The sequence below is a fragment of the Ixodes scapularis genome, unplaced genomic scaffold (genome assembly GCF_016920785.2).
Source record: "Ixodes scapularis isolate PalLabHiFi unplaced genomic scaffold, ASM1692078v2 ptg001264l_1___fragment_5__unscaffolded, whole genome shotgun sequence".
Lineage (NCBI taxonomy): Eukaryota > Metazoa > Arthropoda > Arachnida > Ixodida > Ixodidae > Ixodes > Ixodes scapularis.
Window position 1 is genome coordinate 215,364 of NW_024610128.1, and position 17,924 is coordinate 233,287.

Below are 17,924 nucleotides of genomic sequence, written 5' to 3' on the forward strand. Positions count from 1 at the left end.
TCCACGGCACGCGCTTCTCGTGACGAAAACGTCAGGCTTTGCGATGTGCAGAAGCCTCGCGTTTTCGTCTCGTGATGCGCGCTCGCCGGGGATAAATCCCCGGGATTTTTCCCTCATGTGAATACCCCTTAATGAGCAAGCGCAGGCCTCGTTTAGCAGTTGGAAAAACCATCGCCTGGAAGAACCAAGGAAGAACCTTACAGTTCATGAACAAGCGCGACCTCTTGCGGCCTTTGAACGGGGAGTCCGCGTACTTGCTCCTGCGGCGGCAGCTCGAAGGTGTCGCTGTAACCCTACGCTTGCTACAGCGCTTTAATTCCTTCTGAGAGGCACCTCCTCCTCAACGTGTTGGCCTCTTTGCTCCGTGGTTGAGTTTAAGGAGGTTCTAGAGTAATCAGATTCACAGATCAGTAGGCCGCTTGCCTCCAGGGAATTTATGCAGAACACCCATTTCTCTTCGCCTTCTCAAGGAACGAGTTTCTTTAGACAAGCATTTGACGATCGTAAGCCGAAGCATATTTCAATCAGCTGACTACAGTTATTACAATCAAGTATAATGGCACACATTTTCAGTCGCAATGGTGGGGAAAGATTTTTTTCATGATGGTTCAGGTGGTGTTGGGGATGTGGTCACACCACCAGCGGCTATACGTTGTCTCATCCTACGATGGACTAAAGGCCAAAGCCACGTGCTGCCAGGTCCAATCACGTTCCACCTTATACTATGACGCGCTTAACATTGATTAGGGGCGGACGAAAAATGCTCGAATCCAAAAGAGCCGCATCATTTCTATAGCTTCGACGCTGTAAAGAGCCTACATATCGTGGCTTTCTTTGCGATGTAAAATTGTTGAGTCACTCAGTGCTCTTCGATTCGAACCACTGTCCACCCGTCCTCGTATCGGTGATCCGAGACGTGGGCACCGATATGTGCATCGAAACTAAATACCGCACAATTTCTAAGTGGCTCGTGATTGGATCTGGTGGTCCGTAGCTTTTGCCTTTAGTCCATCGTAGGGTGAGACGAAGTATACACATCCGACCAGCGAAGTCGGTTTCGTCAAAATAAATCCTTCCTATACATCGTCTCATCCTGCGATGGACTAAAGGCCAACGCCACGGGCCGCCAGGTCCAATCATGTTCCACGCTAATCTATGACACGCGTAGCATTGGTTAGCTTTGGTCGAATAATGCTCCGTATCCAAAAACGCTGCGTCATTTTTATAGCCTCGACACTGCAAATAGCATACGTCGTGGCTTTCTTTACAATGTAAAATCGTTGAGTCATTCATTGCTCGATCCGAACCACTGTCCACCCGTCCCCTCGTCAGTGATCCGAGACGCGGGCACCGATAGGTGCATCGAAGCGAAATACCCGCAATGTCTAAGTAACTCGTGATTGGATCTGGCGGTTCGTAGCTTCTGCCTTTAGTCCATCGTAGGGTGAGACGAAGTATAGAGTCCCATTGTTCCTAGGCGAAGGTGAAAGCCGCAAGGAAAGCCGCTCTCTAGCCCGGCACTGGTCAGCACTGAGCATCTCTCTTTACTTCGCAACACTAGCCTCGTTCGATTTACATGTATCTCCTGCACCTGTGCAAAAAAGTGTAGGGCAGTGTACTTCCTGTATGTTTATCGAGGTATGACCGGAAGTACACCGTCCTACAATTTTCTGCACCGGCGCAGGAGGTTCTGGTTCATCGATCGAAGCTACTGATTGCGAAAGCTCGCAAGAACGAAAAAGAAGCGCGAGAAAACTTCACGACTTGTGACCCTGGGCCGGCTTGCTAGAGCAGCGTCTCAGCTGAGATTGCGTGAAAGAAAGCACTGCAAAGGCTGGGACGCGCGAGCACCTCGAGACGCGGCTTGAGTCCCGCTCAGCTCGTGCACTGGCTTTGGAGGTGCTTTCTTGCTCCCAGTCTCAGCTGAGGATGTACCGCAGGAAAGGCTACAGGAGCGAGCTCTCTGCTCTAGGGCACGTCTTGGCGGCACAATCTCTCGTGCGTTAAGGCCAGCTGCCAAAGCTATAAGCTCGCGCTTCTCCACTCTCAGAAATAGGGGTTTAGACCTTACACTCCTTGTCCCGTATATAACACCGCAAAAACTGCAATTCGTCGTTCAGTCCAGTGACGTCTAACCGACGATACCAACTTTCACGAGAGGCTTGATAGTCGGATGATACAACTGATTAAAATGGCTAATGTTCGCATTGAAGACTACGAGAAAACAGTCAAGTGTTTTTTTTGTTGTTTCGGATGTAGTTTTTGGTGCGTACATTAGCTCTTTAAGAAAAAAATATATCACACAGCTATGAAGCCACTCGTACAAGTTGGATTTGTCAGTTCGACGTCATGGGACTGAACGCCGAAATGTAGTTGTGGGTGTTATATGTGATAAAACGTGTGTAAGTACTACACCTCCAATTTCTGAGAGTGTAGCCTTCGCTGCGGTACAACGTAAGTTGAAACGGAGTATAGCAAGTAGACCATAGGTGCTTGTCATTAATTTCAGAGGACAAGAGGCACGGTGCGTGCACAGCGCACAGTGGAACTTGGAGTCATCGCATATATAAACCAACACCGTAAAAGTGTATCATCTGGCATTAAAATAATTTCAATAACTGAAATAAAAATTAATCCAAAGAAAGACGACCTAGGAAGAGTTTTGCCCATGTGCAACGGTTTTGGCAACGCACTTCACTGGAAAAGAATTTATTATATACTTTTCCTTGGCGTCACATTACGATGACTTTTTTTTCCCACACTGTGATGTTTCGTTACTTCTTTCGGACATAATATTCTTCGTGAGCTGTCTGCGACCAGAGCAATGTTGAAAGCTTAAAGGGGCACTGCAACGATATTCAGTGGAAATGTTTTTCACTTTACACGAGCTTACTGGCACTAGAGGGACTCAACACTGTTAGAAAATTCCATCAATCTACGTGGAAAAACCGAATAGAACATGTCCCGTTTTCTGGAAATGCACATAATGTGCTGTTTGCTTTCAAGAACGGGAACTGTACCATATGCATTGAAATGTGCTATTTAAGCAATAAGTATGAGCTTATCCGTATCAATGAAAAAGCCTTAGGAGATTAGAGTTTATAGTCTGTTCAACTGGTGTAAGCGAATTGAACGCGCCCAAAAGTGCCGGATTTCCAGGAATTTTTATGGAACTCAATCAGACCGCGGAAGTACAGCGCCCGAGAGCCGAGTTACGCCGCACGAAGGAAGACATCTCTCTCCCGCGCATGCGCAAGCCGCTGCCTGCCGGCGTGGGCCCGGGTAGAGCACTATATAGCTCCTTCGGAGCAGAGTAGCGCAATCTAGAACGCCGCTTCTCGGCGACTAGCGGCGAACGCCCGGAGGTTCCAACTGCGGTCAGAAATGCATGGAGAACGTGAGAAAATCGTTGTTTCTTCAGTGTTGTGGGAATATACGGAATCGCAATCGTTTTTGACATAATAATGGAACACTTTAGAATAATTCGCGCTAAGTTTTGTGCCCCGCAAGGACCTGACTTTTTTTTAAAAATTGCCTGAGAAGCATCATGCAGCAGACGACACGGCGACGTCACACCATTCACGTGACCCGCTTCGGCCAACCCGAAAAGCCCATTTCCGCTGCGAGCAAAAATCGTCTGCTTCAAACGCCATTGCCTTGGAAATTGCCTTCTCAAAATTTGCACACGCATCCGATATTATTAAAACTTTGATGAAGTGTTTATTGCTTTACTAACTTCACGGCAGACTAGTTTTGAAAAGTGTGAACTCGCCGTTCATTTTTAATCAGCCGTGTTGTGTCGATCTCCATGTATTCTCCCGTAGGGCGGGCCGCCTCCTGGAACCCTGAGTACCACGTGACTCGCGCCGAGCCGCTCCGTCGGCCATGTTGTCGGCAAAACACGGGGTTCAAAGGATTGCGCTACTCTGCTCCGTAGGAGCAATATAGTGCTCTAGGCCCGGGGGCTGCGGAATGCTGCTACCCGTTCGGAAGGCGAGTTTGGCGTTGTTGGCACGTCGTCAGCGGCGTTCTACGGTGCGTAGACGTCTTTGTTTTCCAAGGTACGTATACGTTAAGTTGTTCCTAACGCCAGTGTTAGTTTACTATCTCTAAAGGTGTCGTATATTCCAAGTTCGGGATGCCCATCGTGCAGCGTCTCGTCTTCCCAGCCGCATAAAGCTAGGCCTTTTATAGTTCCTGATTCGGGGCGACATACTGCCCGACCCTATTTAGTAGTTGGGCACTAGGAGAGCACGGTTTCCGCAATATTCCCGCGTTATTATGCCAAGCCGCTGTCAACATGCGTGACTTAAGCGCATCGAATTAAACTAGATTCGCCGCTAACTTCAACCTCACATGGTTCAAAGTTCAGCGCTTGATCGGGGAGGAGGATGGGGCAATTGGAGAATGAGGGAAGATCGGATCAGAAGACGTGAACATTGGTCATTTATGTTTTAAGGAACGAAGTATATTCCTAAGGTCGAAAGCGTAATATATTCTCAATACAGCGTTCGATAAAGGGGGCTTGTTTTTAACTTTTTTTTTTTATGCGTCTGAAAGGCATAGCGGAGCACTGCGTTTCTCAGCTTCTCGACCGTGTGAGCGTTCTTGGCAGCTTTTCGAATATGCGGTCAAATAAAGGTGGCACCTGCTTGATGCAGAGAAATAATGCAGGCTTTTGCATCTTAGTAATAGCTACGCATTATCGTGCGATACTCTGAGTCGCCCAGTAAACTTATCCGCGCTGTGCCAGTACTCAATCATCGTCTTGCTAATGCTCGTGTGCGCGCCGCGGATGCTCCGTCACTCCAGGTGTTTTGTGGACTAAATTGATGGCATTTTTTCGGGACTGATATTTCCAAAATAACTCAGGCTACTGATAGACGAATATACTTCGAAATTACCCCGGCCGAGTCGAAACTTCTATTGTAATAGGTGGTATTCACTCGACGCCACATTGGAGCTGTCTGAACGCTGCGCATGCTCAGAGTGAACTCCCGCTTATGGCCTGAGAAGGACACCCTTTTTATGTAGAGTATTGCTACACGCACGACGTCGTGCAGCTCTACTGGAAGTTTCTGTACGCACGACGCGCGTTAACGTTCTTTTATTGGACGACCCGAATCCTGGCCATAGTGGCAGAACTATGCTCTGCCAATACAAATTACTGCAGAGCCCTCAAACAAATATTTTCGCCATCATGACCTAACCAACCTCGCAATTCACGAGCTTGCTCGTGAATATGCGACCAGACTCGCGCATTGTGCATGCAGCCTCGCACATTCATGAGCATGCTCGTGAATTGTAATTGGGTTTTGTGTGTCAAGTTCCCTTTTTTTAGAGGATGGGATTTGACTTGTTTTCATCGCGTATCAAGTTCATTCACCGCAACGGAGTGCGGTTTTGCGTTGTGAATTAACGGAAGATACTATACATATCACCAGAATAAAGCGATAAAACTCATGGGTATACATGCTAACCGGAAGAAACTGAATGTCTCCTCCCCAGATAAAAACTGAAAAGGTGTGCCATGTTTGAAAATAGTATAACTCCCAAAAGTCCTAGGTATTAATGCTCTCAAACACAATTGCAATCATAAACGTTTGGTTCAGCGTTCCTTTATGACTAAAAAGATCGACTTTTTTTCAGGCAGAAGCATCTTCAACTGCCACTGGATGGCACCAGGTGCTTCGAAGGCGTCAGCTTCCTCTCTGCTCTGGAGCTGATGTACGCCACATACTGTTGTCTCAACCTAAAGTACCCTGCTGAGCTGCCAGCAGCGTTGAAGTTCGTTTAGACGTAACTATGAATGTGCCTTTCAGTTATGAAAATGTGCACTGTAAATTTGCTTTGGAAAAATGTATCGCATGGACAGTTCTAATTCCTTCAAGTGGTTGAATTGTCAAGTGGATATTGCATTTCGTGAAGAAATAAATAGGCGATTTATTTTTGTCTGGGAAGCAGCAATAACTGATAAGTAATTTTTGACAGCGTTAATGACATAAAAGGCCGTTAGCAATAAATTATGTACCTAATCTGTTATCGTGTCCTTGCCAACATCCTAAGCAGTTTGGCATACCTTTGAATGGTGGTGTGCTCCTCAACGTATTTCCGGCAAAGCCAATTGGGCTCAGAATTGGAGATTTCGAAGACTGTAGGCGACTTATTTTTCGAAAGATACTAACTTTGCCAAATCGCCTACAATTAGAAAAAAAAAAAGGTTTCGCGAACGATTTTGGTAAAATGTGAACACATTGGAATCTATATTGGGATCCCGCCGCATCGCGAAAATTAGAACCCGCGAATTATTCCAAATCTTCAACTTTTACCTCAATCGCGAAATATTGAGCCCGCGAAAAATAAGTCGTTTACAGTATAGGGTACAAGTCAAAAAGTTCAAACACTGTTTTCCTTTGGCAATGTGCAATGTTTCCGAAACTTGTAGGAACACACAAACTGTTCATTACCGCATAAACGTGCTAAATTGTCGGTGGCCGAACGCTTAATGCTTAATGCAACAATTTTGTGCGCTACGTCATAGATTGATGTAATTTTAAGAGGTAATACAGTCGCGTGTTCCTTTGGTGAGTACTGTACATATACATGATTTTTTTATTCTTACAGATTTGTTTAAAGAAAGCCATGAAAGCTACACTTACACGGTTTGTGCGAGTGAGTTATACGCCCAGGGGGACATTGTGTGGGTGGCTCATCTTTGCAAAAACTCGGCTAATTAATTAAAATTGGTTAACTTTTTAATTAGTGAAAATAGACCTATGGTTCCAATTAAAAACTTGCTAAGTGTTATCGAAAGCCATTAAATGAGTCATTTTCAGAAACACTTTAAGCGCGTGAGAAGTGTAGTAGTACAATAAAGTTACCACTTGTAGAGCACTAGGCTAGCGGTTGCGGTAAGGCGCCCGCGCGATTTTTCCGTCTCTTAGCTAGCCCCAGCCTTGTACCTGCTCCAGGAGTAGTAACTTCAGCACACTGTTGCGTTTTTCACGCGCTCAAAGTCTTTCAAAAATTACTGATTTAGGGGATTTGAACGACGCTCAGCAAATATCTAATTGGAAACATACGACTACTTCCACTAATTAAAATATAATTAACGGATTTCAATTAATTAGCCGACTTATCGCGAAGATTAGCCACCCCGGTAATGTCCCCCTGAGCGTATAACTCACTCGCACAAACCGCATAAGTGTAGCTTTCATGGCTTTTCTTTAAACAAATCTGTAAAGAAAAAAAAAAAAAACAGCATAGCAGACGCATAACGATTCCTCGAACGTATTGCAGTATTCCCATGTAAATATTAAGGGTTTCATTCAGCTTGGTCACACTGTCGCTGAGGCATTGCCAATTACATCAAGCAAAGTGTCTAACTTTCGACAGCAATTTGGAAAAAAATGTTTTGTAGAGCAGAATATTAGCCTTAGGGTTTGTGTTTGTTTGGCACCTTCAACAGCAACCTGGAACATGTTGAACCATGTTTTTGTTGAAACTTTACACTAATAAAGGCAAAGGTTAATGTGCTGCTTTCTAGACACCCTTATTTACAATTCGCTTTACAATTCGTTACTCACATTAATTGGATGTGCTGCGGAGAGGACCGCTTCTTTTTAAATCCTATTATTATGTTGCAATATAATGAAAGAATCAATATGAATCTGGTACTTAGATATATTGTCATATAAAACCAATACTAGAACATATGCATCCTACGGTACGTGCAACTTATATTTTAACCCGCCTTAGTATCACTCGGCCGAAAATGCATGGGCCCTTGTTCTGCAGGGGCACGTAAATATACCTGTGACCGGGCTATGCTTATCAGTTAGAATAAGTAATATGAACCAAAACACATGAATGTTCAGTGTTCTAATATTAACCACAATATTCTGCCTAAGCACTTCAGGCAAGCTTTTTTGTAATATTGCTTTGACTGGTACTCTGAATTCCCTTTTTAACCGAAGTATTGTTGTGTGCAACGTTACTAGGCAGGCGAGCTGGTTAATATGACATTCTACAGACCGGGATGGAGGCTACGAAGACATACGTCTCAATTGAGATGGATGTGTGTGTCCTCCTTTGTAGCCTCCGTCTCGGGTTGCAGAATGCCTTAGCGTTGTGTGCTCACGCAAGTTCCGAAACGTGCGCAGTTATTACTGAGAACTGATGCCAGTGGGGTAAAAAAAAAAAATTTTTTTTGTACAATCGAAATTTGTTTTGATGCAAGGATCAGACTTTGGAGGCTCATGGTGTGTGCACGGGCTGTCCAGATTAGCGGCGTTTGTCTCGGCTTGAAAGTATACTATAGTCAAGATTTAGAATTCGTTCAGATTGGATTACTAACCGATAGAGAAGTTAAAGAAGGAGTCAGGAACTCCTTAGCTTCTGTTAGACATCTTCCTCTGAATAATCCCGCCCATTATTTAAGTGCTCTTTCTTTCAGGCGACTTGTGGCAATGAACCCCCAGGAGGGGTTGCGGCAGTCTTGAAGAAAAGTTGCTCTGGTGCGTCTGAAGGCGCAGGGAGCCCTCCAAGAGTTCTCGAAGTTCCAAAAGAAGTGGAAAGAAAATTCGGTGATTGTTTACATTCATTTTTTTTTCTATTGTTAATATTACTATTTGTTGTCATAGGCCAAGATGGTTCTTTTCGAGGTGTAGCTTGTCAGCATAATTTTTTGTGACATTTTTCTTTAGTAGACTGCTCACTTTGATATTTTTTTTGATAGCTGAGCTGCCCCAAATATATTTGCGGCATGAAATGTATTCTTATTGTGTATGTGTTCTAGTCATTTAAAAGAAAAATAAATGTAAATATTTTTGAAGCAGCAAACTGTTCAGTCTTCTTCGCAATGGGTCCGTTCCTATGGTTTGGAACCAAAACGACCAAGCGTGAAATTAGTTTCATAAAGATGTTTACAAATGTTTATATGCCTTTATCCCCGTCCCTACATGTACAATGATCTCTAAACTTGACGTAGCATGCGAGCACTTTCTCATAGCATTCCTGGCTGTTCTATTAAGTATATATGTCACATATTCATTGTTCTGTTTTTCAGGTTAGTGCTCGCATTAGATACGACAGTTCAAATTTTCCATACAAGTTTCGGGAAAATTTCCGCATTGCAGGTAATTTTATGTTGCAAAGACTTGCATCAAGTTGCGCCTGCAAACTGTCAGTACATCCCTGTTTTGCATGTCACATATCAACTTTTTTAAGGAGAAGCTTGGCATGTGACATACAAAGCCCGGATGTACTCGTGAATAGCGGTAGTAACATAAAATGGGGCGAGTACCATCACAAACAAGACTGAACTTTTTCCGTAAGTACAAGAAATTTAACCTGTGTCATTTTGGACGCATTGGAACATGTGATGTACTTCGTGAAAATGGTACATGTTCTAGCATGGCTTGCAACCGAACATGTGCTGCTGTGTGCCATGATGGCACATTTCCTGTGGCATATACTACCTGTTCCGTGATGATGGTGTATGGAACTTACTGTGGCTGCCCATACAACAACAACATGTCCCGTACTAAAGAAGTATGGAACATGTTCTGTAGTCCGGTAATACAGTACATGTTGTGGCAACAAGGTTAGTATGTATGTGTCCCATACTTTGACAGGAGTTTTTCTAACAGTGAAGGGTACTCGCACACAACGCCACTGGTCAAGAAACTCCTTTGTTTCGGTGTAATTTCAAGGACAAAAGCGATCATTTTCATTCAATTTCTGCATTGCAAAATTTGATGACGTAACTTGGGGATCGCAGTACACCCCAATGATGATATTTTAATGGGGTTCATTGATTGGACCCCAACATTGCCTGGGGTCTCGATTTGGGCTCGTGATAATAACTAGCTCGAGAAGCATTCGGGTAGTGGCCCTTGTTCAATCGTTGCAACGACGACAATAGCCGAACTATAACAAATGTCTGGAACTCAGCGCGTGTCCTGTACTTTTCCAACCTCAGCGCGTGGCTATGATCAACATTGGTGACATATAATCGGCCCCAGATCACGTGGCCGCTTGTTCTGGCTGCGAGTTGAGGGGGCGAACGCTGCTCGTTTTTCTTTAATATTTTTCTGGGACTTCTATTGCGTGGGGTGAAAAACGAACGCGTGCTTCATAGGTCATTAACGTCAGAAATCCGTTCAAAGCGGTATATGCTCGAAGTACAAAAATTGTTGCATCGCCCCTTTAAGAATCCCCTCAGGATGGCGGCTAGAACAGAACAGGCACGGTTGAAAAGCTGGACCCTCAAAAAATGTCTGTTTGTTTATCTTGTAGAGAAGGAAACGAAATTCCACTTCGTCGTCGCTATCAGAGGTAGTTCAATATTTGCACCTTTCGAGGTGTGTGTCGCAAGATGGCGGGAAGCATTCAATAACTTATTATAAGCAGTAGGTGTTTTCGAGAACTCGCTTGTGACCGTTGGAAAACGCTTCTTGATTTTTTTTTTTTTTTGCAAGTTTAGTTGATTTTTTGCAGAATCTAGGAAGAAGCGCGAGCAAATATTTGAGACAAGAATCATCTGCGTGAGAAACAGTTTCAGCGCCACCTTTTTTGAACCTCTCAACCTCGTATTTCAGCAATCTTTCAAAAGATGGAGCAAGTGCGCGTCGTCTGCTACAATATAAGTCCTTTTTGATATTTAGGACAAAGTCGTCCGCTTTAAAAAAAATTACAAGTATGGAGACTGATTTTAACTAGAACGAGAAAAGCTGAAATTCCAAAGTCGCCATTTAAACTGCTGTCCTCTTCTTTGAAACCGGTTTCTCGCGTACAGAGTCGAGCTTCAAAATAGCCTCATGATTTAAAATTATTTAAAAAATTGTGAACATAAATACAATCAAGCTAGCCCTACAGAGAAGCAGCCTGGTGACTTTAGCATACAGGTTATAAAAAATGCAATCAGATGTCAGAATGCTATCTGAAAAGAAAAAAAAAACAGGAACGCGTGAAAGGCATTTCTTTAAAATTGTGTCATAATAACGTGGTGTTTACGATGAACTGCTAGCGTTTCACTTCTAATAAATTTTTTATGCTGATTTCTTTTGTGTACCAGGAGCGTAACCTTATGTGTTGTTGCTGCGTCATGATGGGAAACTGAGTTACGAAAGTTCAAACTCGCATAATAATGACTCCTTTTCAACAAACATTAAAAAAGATGAATGTACTAATTAAAAAAACACGTAAACACGGAACCATACGGGTCCTTCTTCTGTTCATTAAAAATACGAACTCGATTTCAGTGCATGATAATTCTAGAAACTTTGAATGCTTTGAACGGCGCGTCGTTGAAGATATCAAACTTTGCACGTTTTTGCTTCTTTATCGAGCGTTAAGGCTTGGGGAATGCTTGCCGCATTCTGCACTGAGTCAGTGATCATAAATTGGTCATTCCTTTGCAGAAAGAAACCAAATAAGTCACACGCGCACATACACAATAATGTTACCGCAAACAGGAGCGTTAGAACAGCTGCCCCCGGTATTATGGTCGTGGCCACGGGACCGCCGTCTTAAAGGTGTTGCGTTAGCAGTCGCACTGCACCACGTAAATTGCACTTCAACAACGTTAGAACAAGTGCAGTGATAACCCTCCCGCTGACGCCTTGCCGATTCCTAGATCTCAGTGCAAGATCAAACTCTCGCTGTGTAAATCTTCAGGAATTACCATTGTTTGTATTTACTGCGTTCACACAGCTAACACACTATACACCATATAGCCTGGCGACACTTTCTTAGTCGAGTTTCCTCCTCCTATGACTGTCACACGGATCATACAAAAACTCTTGGCAAAAAAGTTGGAAGCAGAAGACATGGGGCTGAAGTAATAATGTGTCCAACATGTTTTATATGTGCCCGCAGATAATTATGTCATCATTTCAGCAACGAACATAGTGTTTTTTGTATGATGTAATAGCAAAGCGACTGCGGATTTAACATACAATATTATTTCCACGTTATCAACTGTTTTCTTCCTTGTTCATAGAGGACATCCCTGTTTTAACAGCGAAATATATTAAATCACGAAAGCAGCTGTTTTGAAAAGCGACAGCGCCATGCGGTGGAGCCGGCGACGCAGCCTACGCAGCAGGGCTGGAGCTCTCGCGTAGCTGATAAGAGAGAAACTAGACCGCACGTTCGCTCCCCTTTTCTTTCAAAATAAAGCACGAGCCAGCATAAATAATAAACGTCGCTGCCTAGAAATGAAAGTTAGAAAGTTATTATGACTTGTAGGCTCGCAGGCATACAATCCAGCGTAAAACAGCGAGCGGCGCTGAGCAGACTGCAGGGAAACATCCAACCTTATCTAGAAAAAGAAATCGAAGGATTTCCGCATTTTTCGCGAAGGAAGACCACGCGGCTAGCTTCTTGTGGAGCACGGATGTCGCCACTTATTTGCGTCTGCGGAATTCCATTGGCAAAAGGTGATGCTTGGAAAGTTAATTTCCAAGCTTGTGACCCGGGATGTTTGGTGACATACTTTTTTCACCCATCAGATACTATTTTTGTGGTCGAGGACATATCAACCTCATCATTCGCTAGGTTCCCACCGTATAATGCAGGGAGCTGTCGCTGTCTCGGGGGCCAGAAACTAGATAAGTAAAACAAATATAATAGGTAACTCTAGAGACGGTCTTAAGTTAAAAATTCAAGAGTGAGTTTTACAAACGTCTGAAGGGGTTTAATGTATACATGTTATTTTGAAATCCAATTTTTAAGTAATTATGACATCATGCAATAAGCTTGAACCAGAAACGTCGGGGGGCGTATATCCGCGTGCAGAAGAAGTCTAAATTTTTACGAAAGGCAGAAGAATAAGGATAATGGTAGAACTGGTGATGGCACTATGAAATAGTTCTCAGATGTAACACTAAGCGTGTATACATGAGAACTCAAAGGAAGTTTGACATAGTTACGCAGACACAGGTGGTTAAGAATAGTGATGCCAGTGATGACACCGTGCAATACATGTACTATGTTATATGACACGTACCATCTGCTAGTGATCAGAACGGATGTGATGAGTTTGCTGAGCGACGCAGCGTGTTTATTTTACGCGCGCGCTTTTTCTTTTTGGCGACGTTAGCAGTGGTGGAAACTCGCAGCAGGATGGAAGCCATTGGTAGGAACGCGGGCCGTATCTTGCCCGCGCGCCGTAATTTGTTTGGAAACGCCTGAATGGAATATCTGGTTTTACGCAAGGTGTGACAAAACACAGACACCGTGAATTTGTTTACATTAACAGCGCTATAATTGGTGTCAACTTTCTTTGCCGATTCAGCCAAGTGTACAAGGAGCGCGGGCTCCATCTAGCACCAATTAAAGCTAGGCAGGCGCTCGGCTACTCTTTTCGTAAATTCCGCAGAAAGTCGTCCCTGACTGTCTACGGAATACTTTCAATACACCAATTATTTGTTATATAAATTGCCGGTCTATCAAAGATGAAACACGCCTTCACAGCCTTCTAAAATACCTGTCAATGTCAAAAGATAATATTATTATTGTTTATTTCCATTAAACAAATCATGGAGCGAGATCGAGGTAAAAAGCTACCTCCTGCCTTTGCGAGTCCTCGCTCCCTCTCTTACACAAACAGTAGTGACACAAGAAAAAATAAACAAGACACAATAGTACTCAAACACAAAACAAAGAAAGGAATCAAAGGGCAATATTCACGTTTTTCACAAGATCCCTCGCAAACAAATGGTGTAGAGTCCTTGATTGCGCAGTCGCCACTAGATTTCTTTTTATTTAAAGAGGAAGCGAAGCGCAAGCCACAAGAAATTGTATGTTACCCTAAAAAATACTTGCGCTGCACGAGAATGCTTGCGGGGAGATCTGAAAGCCGCGAATTCGCACTTGTAGCTGTGCTACACTCGTACTTCAAGTGAACGCGGGTATAATGTAAGGAGCCAAGGCAAATTGAAACATAGCTATTCTCCGGATCGTAACTCTCACCATTGTTTAGAGAGACCTTCAGATGCATAAGGGTGATATTTCCATTCTTACCTTGGTTGTCGATGTTGCCGACTTGTACAGGAGGACAAACGCCACGACGAGAGCGGCGATCGCTGTGCACGGGACGGCATATTTCGCGTAGCGGATGATCTCCCTCTTGATCTGTCTCGTCGTCGGCAAAGCCTCAGGTGTGGTTTTTGTCTCACACTCACCACCTCCAGTAGACATTCTAATAACTTGGTACATGAAACGGAGCAAATTGGGCAGTTATCTGGATCGGCTGAACGACCGGGCGACGCAAAATAACGCGTAGGAAGTCGGAACCAGACAGATGTTCCCAACGGCGCGAAGAGTTCGTTCGTCGTCGGGCGGCGCTTGCGTAACTGGAGAATTCTATGCGCAACCGGGCGGTGGGCTTGCTTCCGCCGCCTTGCGATAGGCGAGCTTCTGAATGCGGTAGAAGGGAGGGGAGGGTGAGCAGACGCAGGAAACCGAAACTATGAGTCACATCCGCCGTGCAGAGTTTCTGACCGGCACCTTATTCTTTAACGCCCCGGCTGCACACGACTAAGCATAGAATCGATATGCAACTGCACTATTCTTTTCTCGTGTTCCGTTTCTTCCAGTACACTTGGGGAGCAAAAAAGAAAACAATTTTGAGGCACCACTTGGGGTGCGATATCTGGGAATTAGCCGCCGTAATTATACGATTACGCAGCCGAGCTGCGTAATCGTATAGACCAGTTAGACGAGGACCGCTACGATGAAGCACAACCAAGGCGGCTGTGCCGTGAACTCGTTCGAGGCACGCAGGGCTGCTACGACCCACACACTCAAAGCAAGCACTAGGCGGCCGTCCGTCTCGCTAATTGTTTTGCGTGCTCGTGTTCACTTCGAAGGTTACACCCGCCATTAAAGCTGTATCTTATCAAAACACGTTCCTTGAGGTTTCGGAGTCGTGGTGCGCTGCGGCACATGTCTTGAGCAGAGTGTCGAACAGAATGGTTTTATCGGTTCGGTTCGGGTTTGGTGCTCACGGCTTACGGTTCAGTTCCGGTTCAGATGTGGGAAACAAACATGACGATTCGCACCGTCTTCGCATCGGTTTGAACTACAAAATTGAGACTATATTTTCCTCGTTGTTTTGCCAATAGGCACAATTTAAAACGTGAAACGAGTAATTATATAGCTTTTTATCGTTCGTACTATCTATTTTTGTTTTCAGGTAACAAAGATAACAGCTTGCGTCATTTAATTAAAAAAAAAAAACTAGATTATTTTACAAAACGTCGTGTTTATACGCGTTAAAGTGTATTTGTTTACCTATTCGCATATATTTTACCTGAATCGAAATGTTACGAGTCTTGTAGGTTGCCTAAAATACCCGTGATTGAACAACTTTGAGTTGCAGTATTAAAAGTTGAATCCTATTTGGGCTCTTTAACTTAGGAATTAATCAGAGTGCAACAAAGCGTGGACTGGGTACCTCCTCGCCATATATATCGTGAAGTTGAGTTTACAAAATACGTTCCACAACATATATGATGGCGACGCAACTCAGCTAAAAGCATTAATATTTTCAAAAAAATCTCAAAAGTTATAGGAGGAGCCCTTTCAGTCAATTACTGTCAAACCAGTTTGAACGAACCCAAGTACTGTGAAATATTGTCGACATCTAACTCACGGAAAAATAAAACAAAATATGCCTTTAAAAAGTACTTTTTTTATAACGGACAACACACTGACTATATCGAACTTTTCCGCCCGGCGAAGGCTTTCAAAAACGCGCAAACAATCGTCTTCCAGCCGGTCCCTCCCCCTCCCCCCCCCCCCAAAAAAAAAAAGAAAAGAAAAAAGAAAGAAAGGTAGGAAAAAAAGAAAATTCCGAAAAATTCAAGTGGCCAACAAAATTGAACGAAGTGAAGCAATTCAGAATGGGAGAGAGCTAAAAATACGCTCTCCACGCGCGCACAGAAAAGTGAAACTTTTTATCCCAAAACTGTTGCCCGCAAACAAGCGATTCAGAAGGGGAGATAAGCTAAAAGAACAAGCTCTGCCCGCATGCAAAATAAAAATAAAAAATATTTTGATTGCGTTGTTAAAACGCGGAAGCAAAAAAGATGAGAAACAAAGAGAATCTCTCGCATTACAACGAACGCAACGTGGAGGTTCGTTGTAAATGAAGTTTGCTACACCGAATTCCGTGCTATAACGAACTGTTCGTAGCGTTTCCTGCTGTTCGTTATAAACGGGTTTGACTGTATTTATAGAAACATTGAGTGGCAATCACGAGTGTTGTTTTCCTCATCAACATAGCTTACACTCAGCACCTTGATGCTGGCGAATAATCATGAAGACATGAGTGATCACAACTGTCCGCTCTAATCTAAAGAAACTTTCGTACTGAGATGGACTTTGGCCTAAAATAGCGCGTACCCAAGTGAACTTTTTCGGTACAGCTTGGCGTTTTAGCTTTGTTTTCGACGAGATGCCAGTCAATTCAATTTGGGAATCGGTAATTTTTGTTGAACATAAGAAAATAGTATTTCTTATTAAAATTCACATTGCAGCTAGTTATCAGGATGGTCCGGCAAAAGTTTTTCTTTCAAAAAACAATTACATTATATTGTCCTGGCTTTTAGGAATATCACCCGCAAAATATCCGAAATTGAAATTATTCGCCGCACATGTAATTTAATATCAAAAAGAACCCAATTGCTCTGATTACACCCGCAGAACGCACACTGTTTTCGTTGGCCATAGCGGAAGCTGTTATGTAACAATATATGCACAGAAATACCCGAAAGCTCTTGAGTGCTGTCTCAGTAAAATAACTTCATTCTAAGAAAGTCAAGATTTACGGTTTGAGGGAAGCTTAGTTCTTCGACGATGATCTTCGTACGCAACATAAACCACGCTAATCAAAAGCGGGAAAAAGTAACCCTCGCGACCCTGATGTCACCATGCCTAATGGAACGTCACGTCACGACCAGCCATGCCTACTTGCGAAATTTCGCGCCAAGTTCAGTATTGACGCTTATAATTGATTGAACGAATACTGGTGCGTGTTCAACTAAAATCGATGTCACATCTGACTTTATTCAGTCCACTTCTAGATGACCAGAATAGAAACTAATTGCGAATTTTACCGGTCTTTTCGGAAAGCGCAGAGATCAGTAGACTAGATCTGAGGTGGAGCACGTGATTCGAACAAAGTCGCTGTGCCCCCAGATCCCCCGTGAAACATGACCACTTCTCCAGGATCGGCGGATGCCTTCCCGTCATTCACCTTCCCGGGAACCCCCTTTCAGAGATCCCGGATCTTTTCCGTGGCGAGATGCCCGGCGAGAAAGAAAGTCACGTGTGCGCGCCGAGGGCTCGCCAGGCATGCAATCTGGCGTGGGAGCTGATCCAAAGCGACGAGTGGAACACGTCCGTCCCGATCCCGACCGTTCAGTAAAATAAGGCGCGCTCCAGAAAAGTCGATCCCGGCGCGCTCCAAGATGACCGATGAAATTCGCCATTAGTAACTTACGGATATCACTGGACAATCCTTTTCAGACCGTCTACGTGCGCAATCGTCATAGTTCCTCCACGCGCCGCTGTATGTTTTTTTTTCCAGTCTACAGACATATAACAATGTTGAATCACCACATAAAAGGGGCCATAACAGACTTCCATAAACTTGAGATGTTAAATATGTCAGGAACGCGTAATTATTTTAATCAACATAAAAATAGATGAAATTGTTCGAGGCTCTCTCAAATCAGCTAACAGCTTGAGACCGATATTCGAAAATAAAGCAGCTGTTGGGTCACCGGAAAGAAGCTATTTTGTTTGTTGGTTGGAAGCGTGAAACACCGGGTCGTGGGTAATGCCCAGAAGACTGTGTGCTCAACAATATATATGCAGCCAGATACACGAAATGAGCAGAAAGAGAATAAGTA

At 43.8% G+C, this 17,924-nt stretch overlaps 1 protein-coding gene across 1 annotated transcript in view; it reads right to left on the minus strand.

The window, feature by feature from the left end:
• LOC115318147 overlaps positions 1-14,415 on the minus strand; it is an 88,142-nt gene extending 73,727 nt beyond the window's left edge. Inside the window, exon 1 of the mRNA XM_029977876.4 lies at positions 14,029-14,415. Coding sequence (XP_029833736.2) covers positions 14,029-14,223 — 195 coding nt within the window. The 5' untranslated portion in view covers positions 14,224-14,415. The remainder of the gene's footprint in view (positions 1-14,028) is intronic.
• Between the last annotated feature and the right edge of the window lie 3,509 nt (positions 14,416-17,924).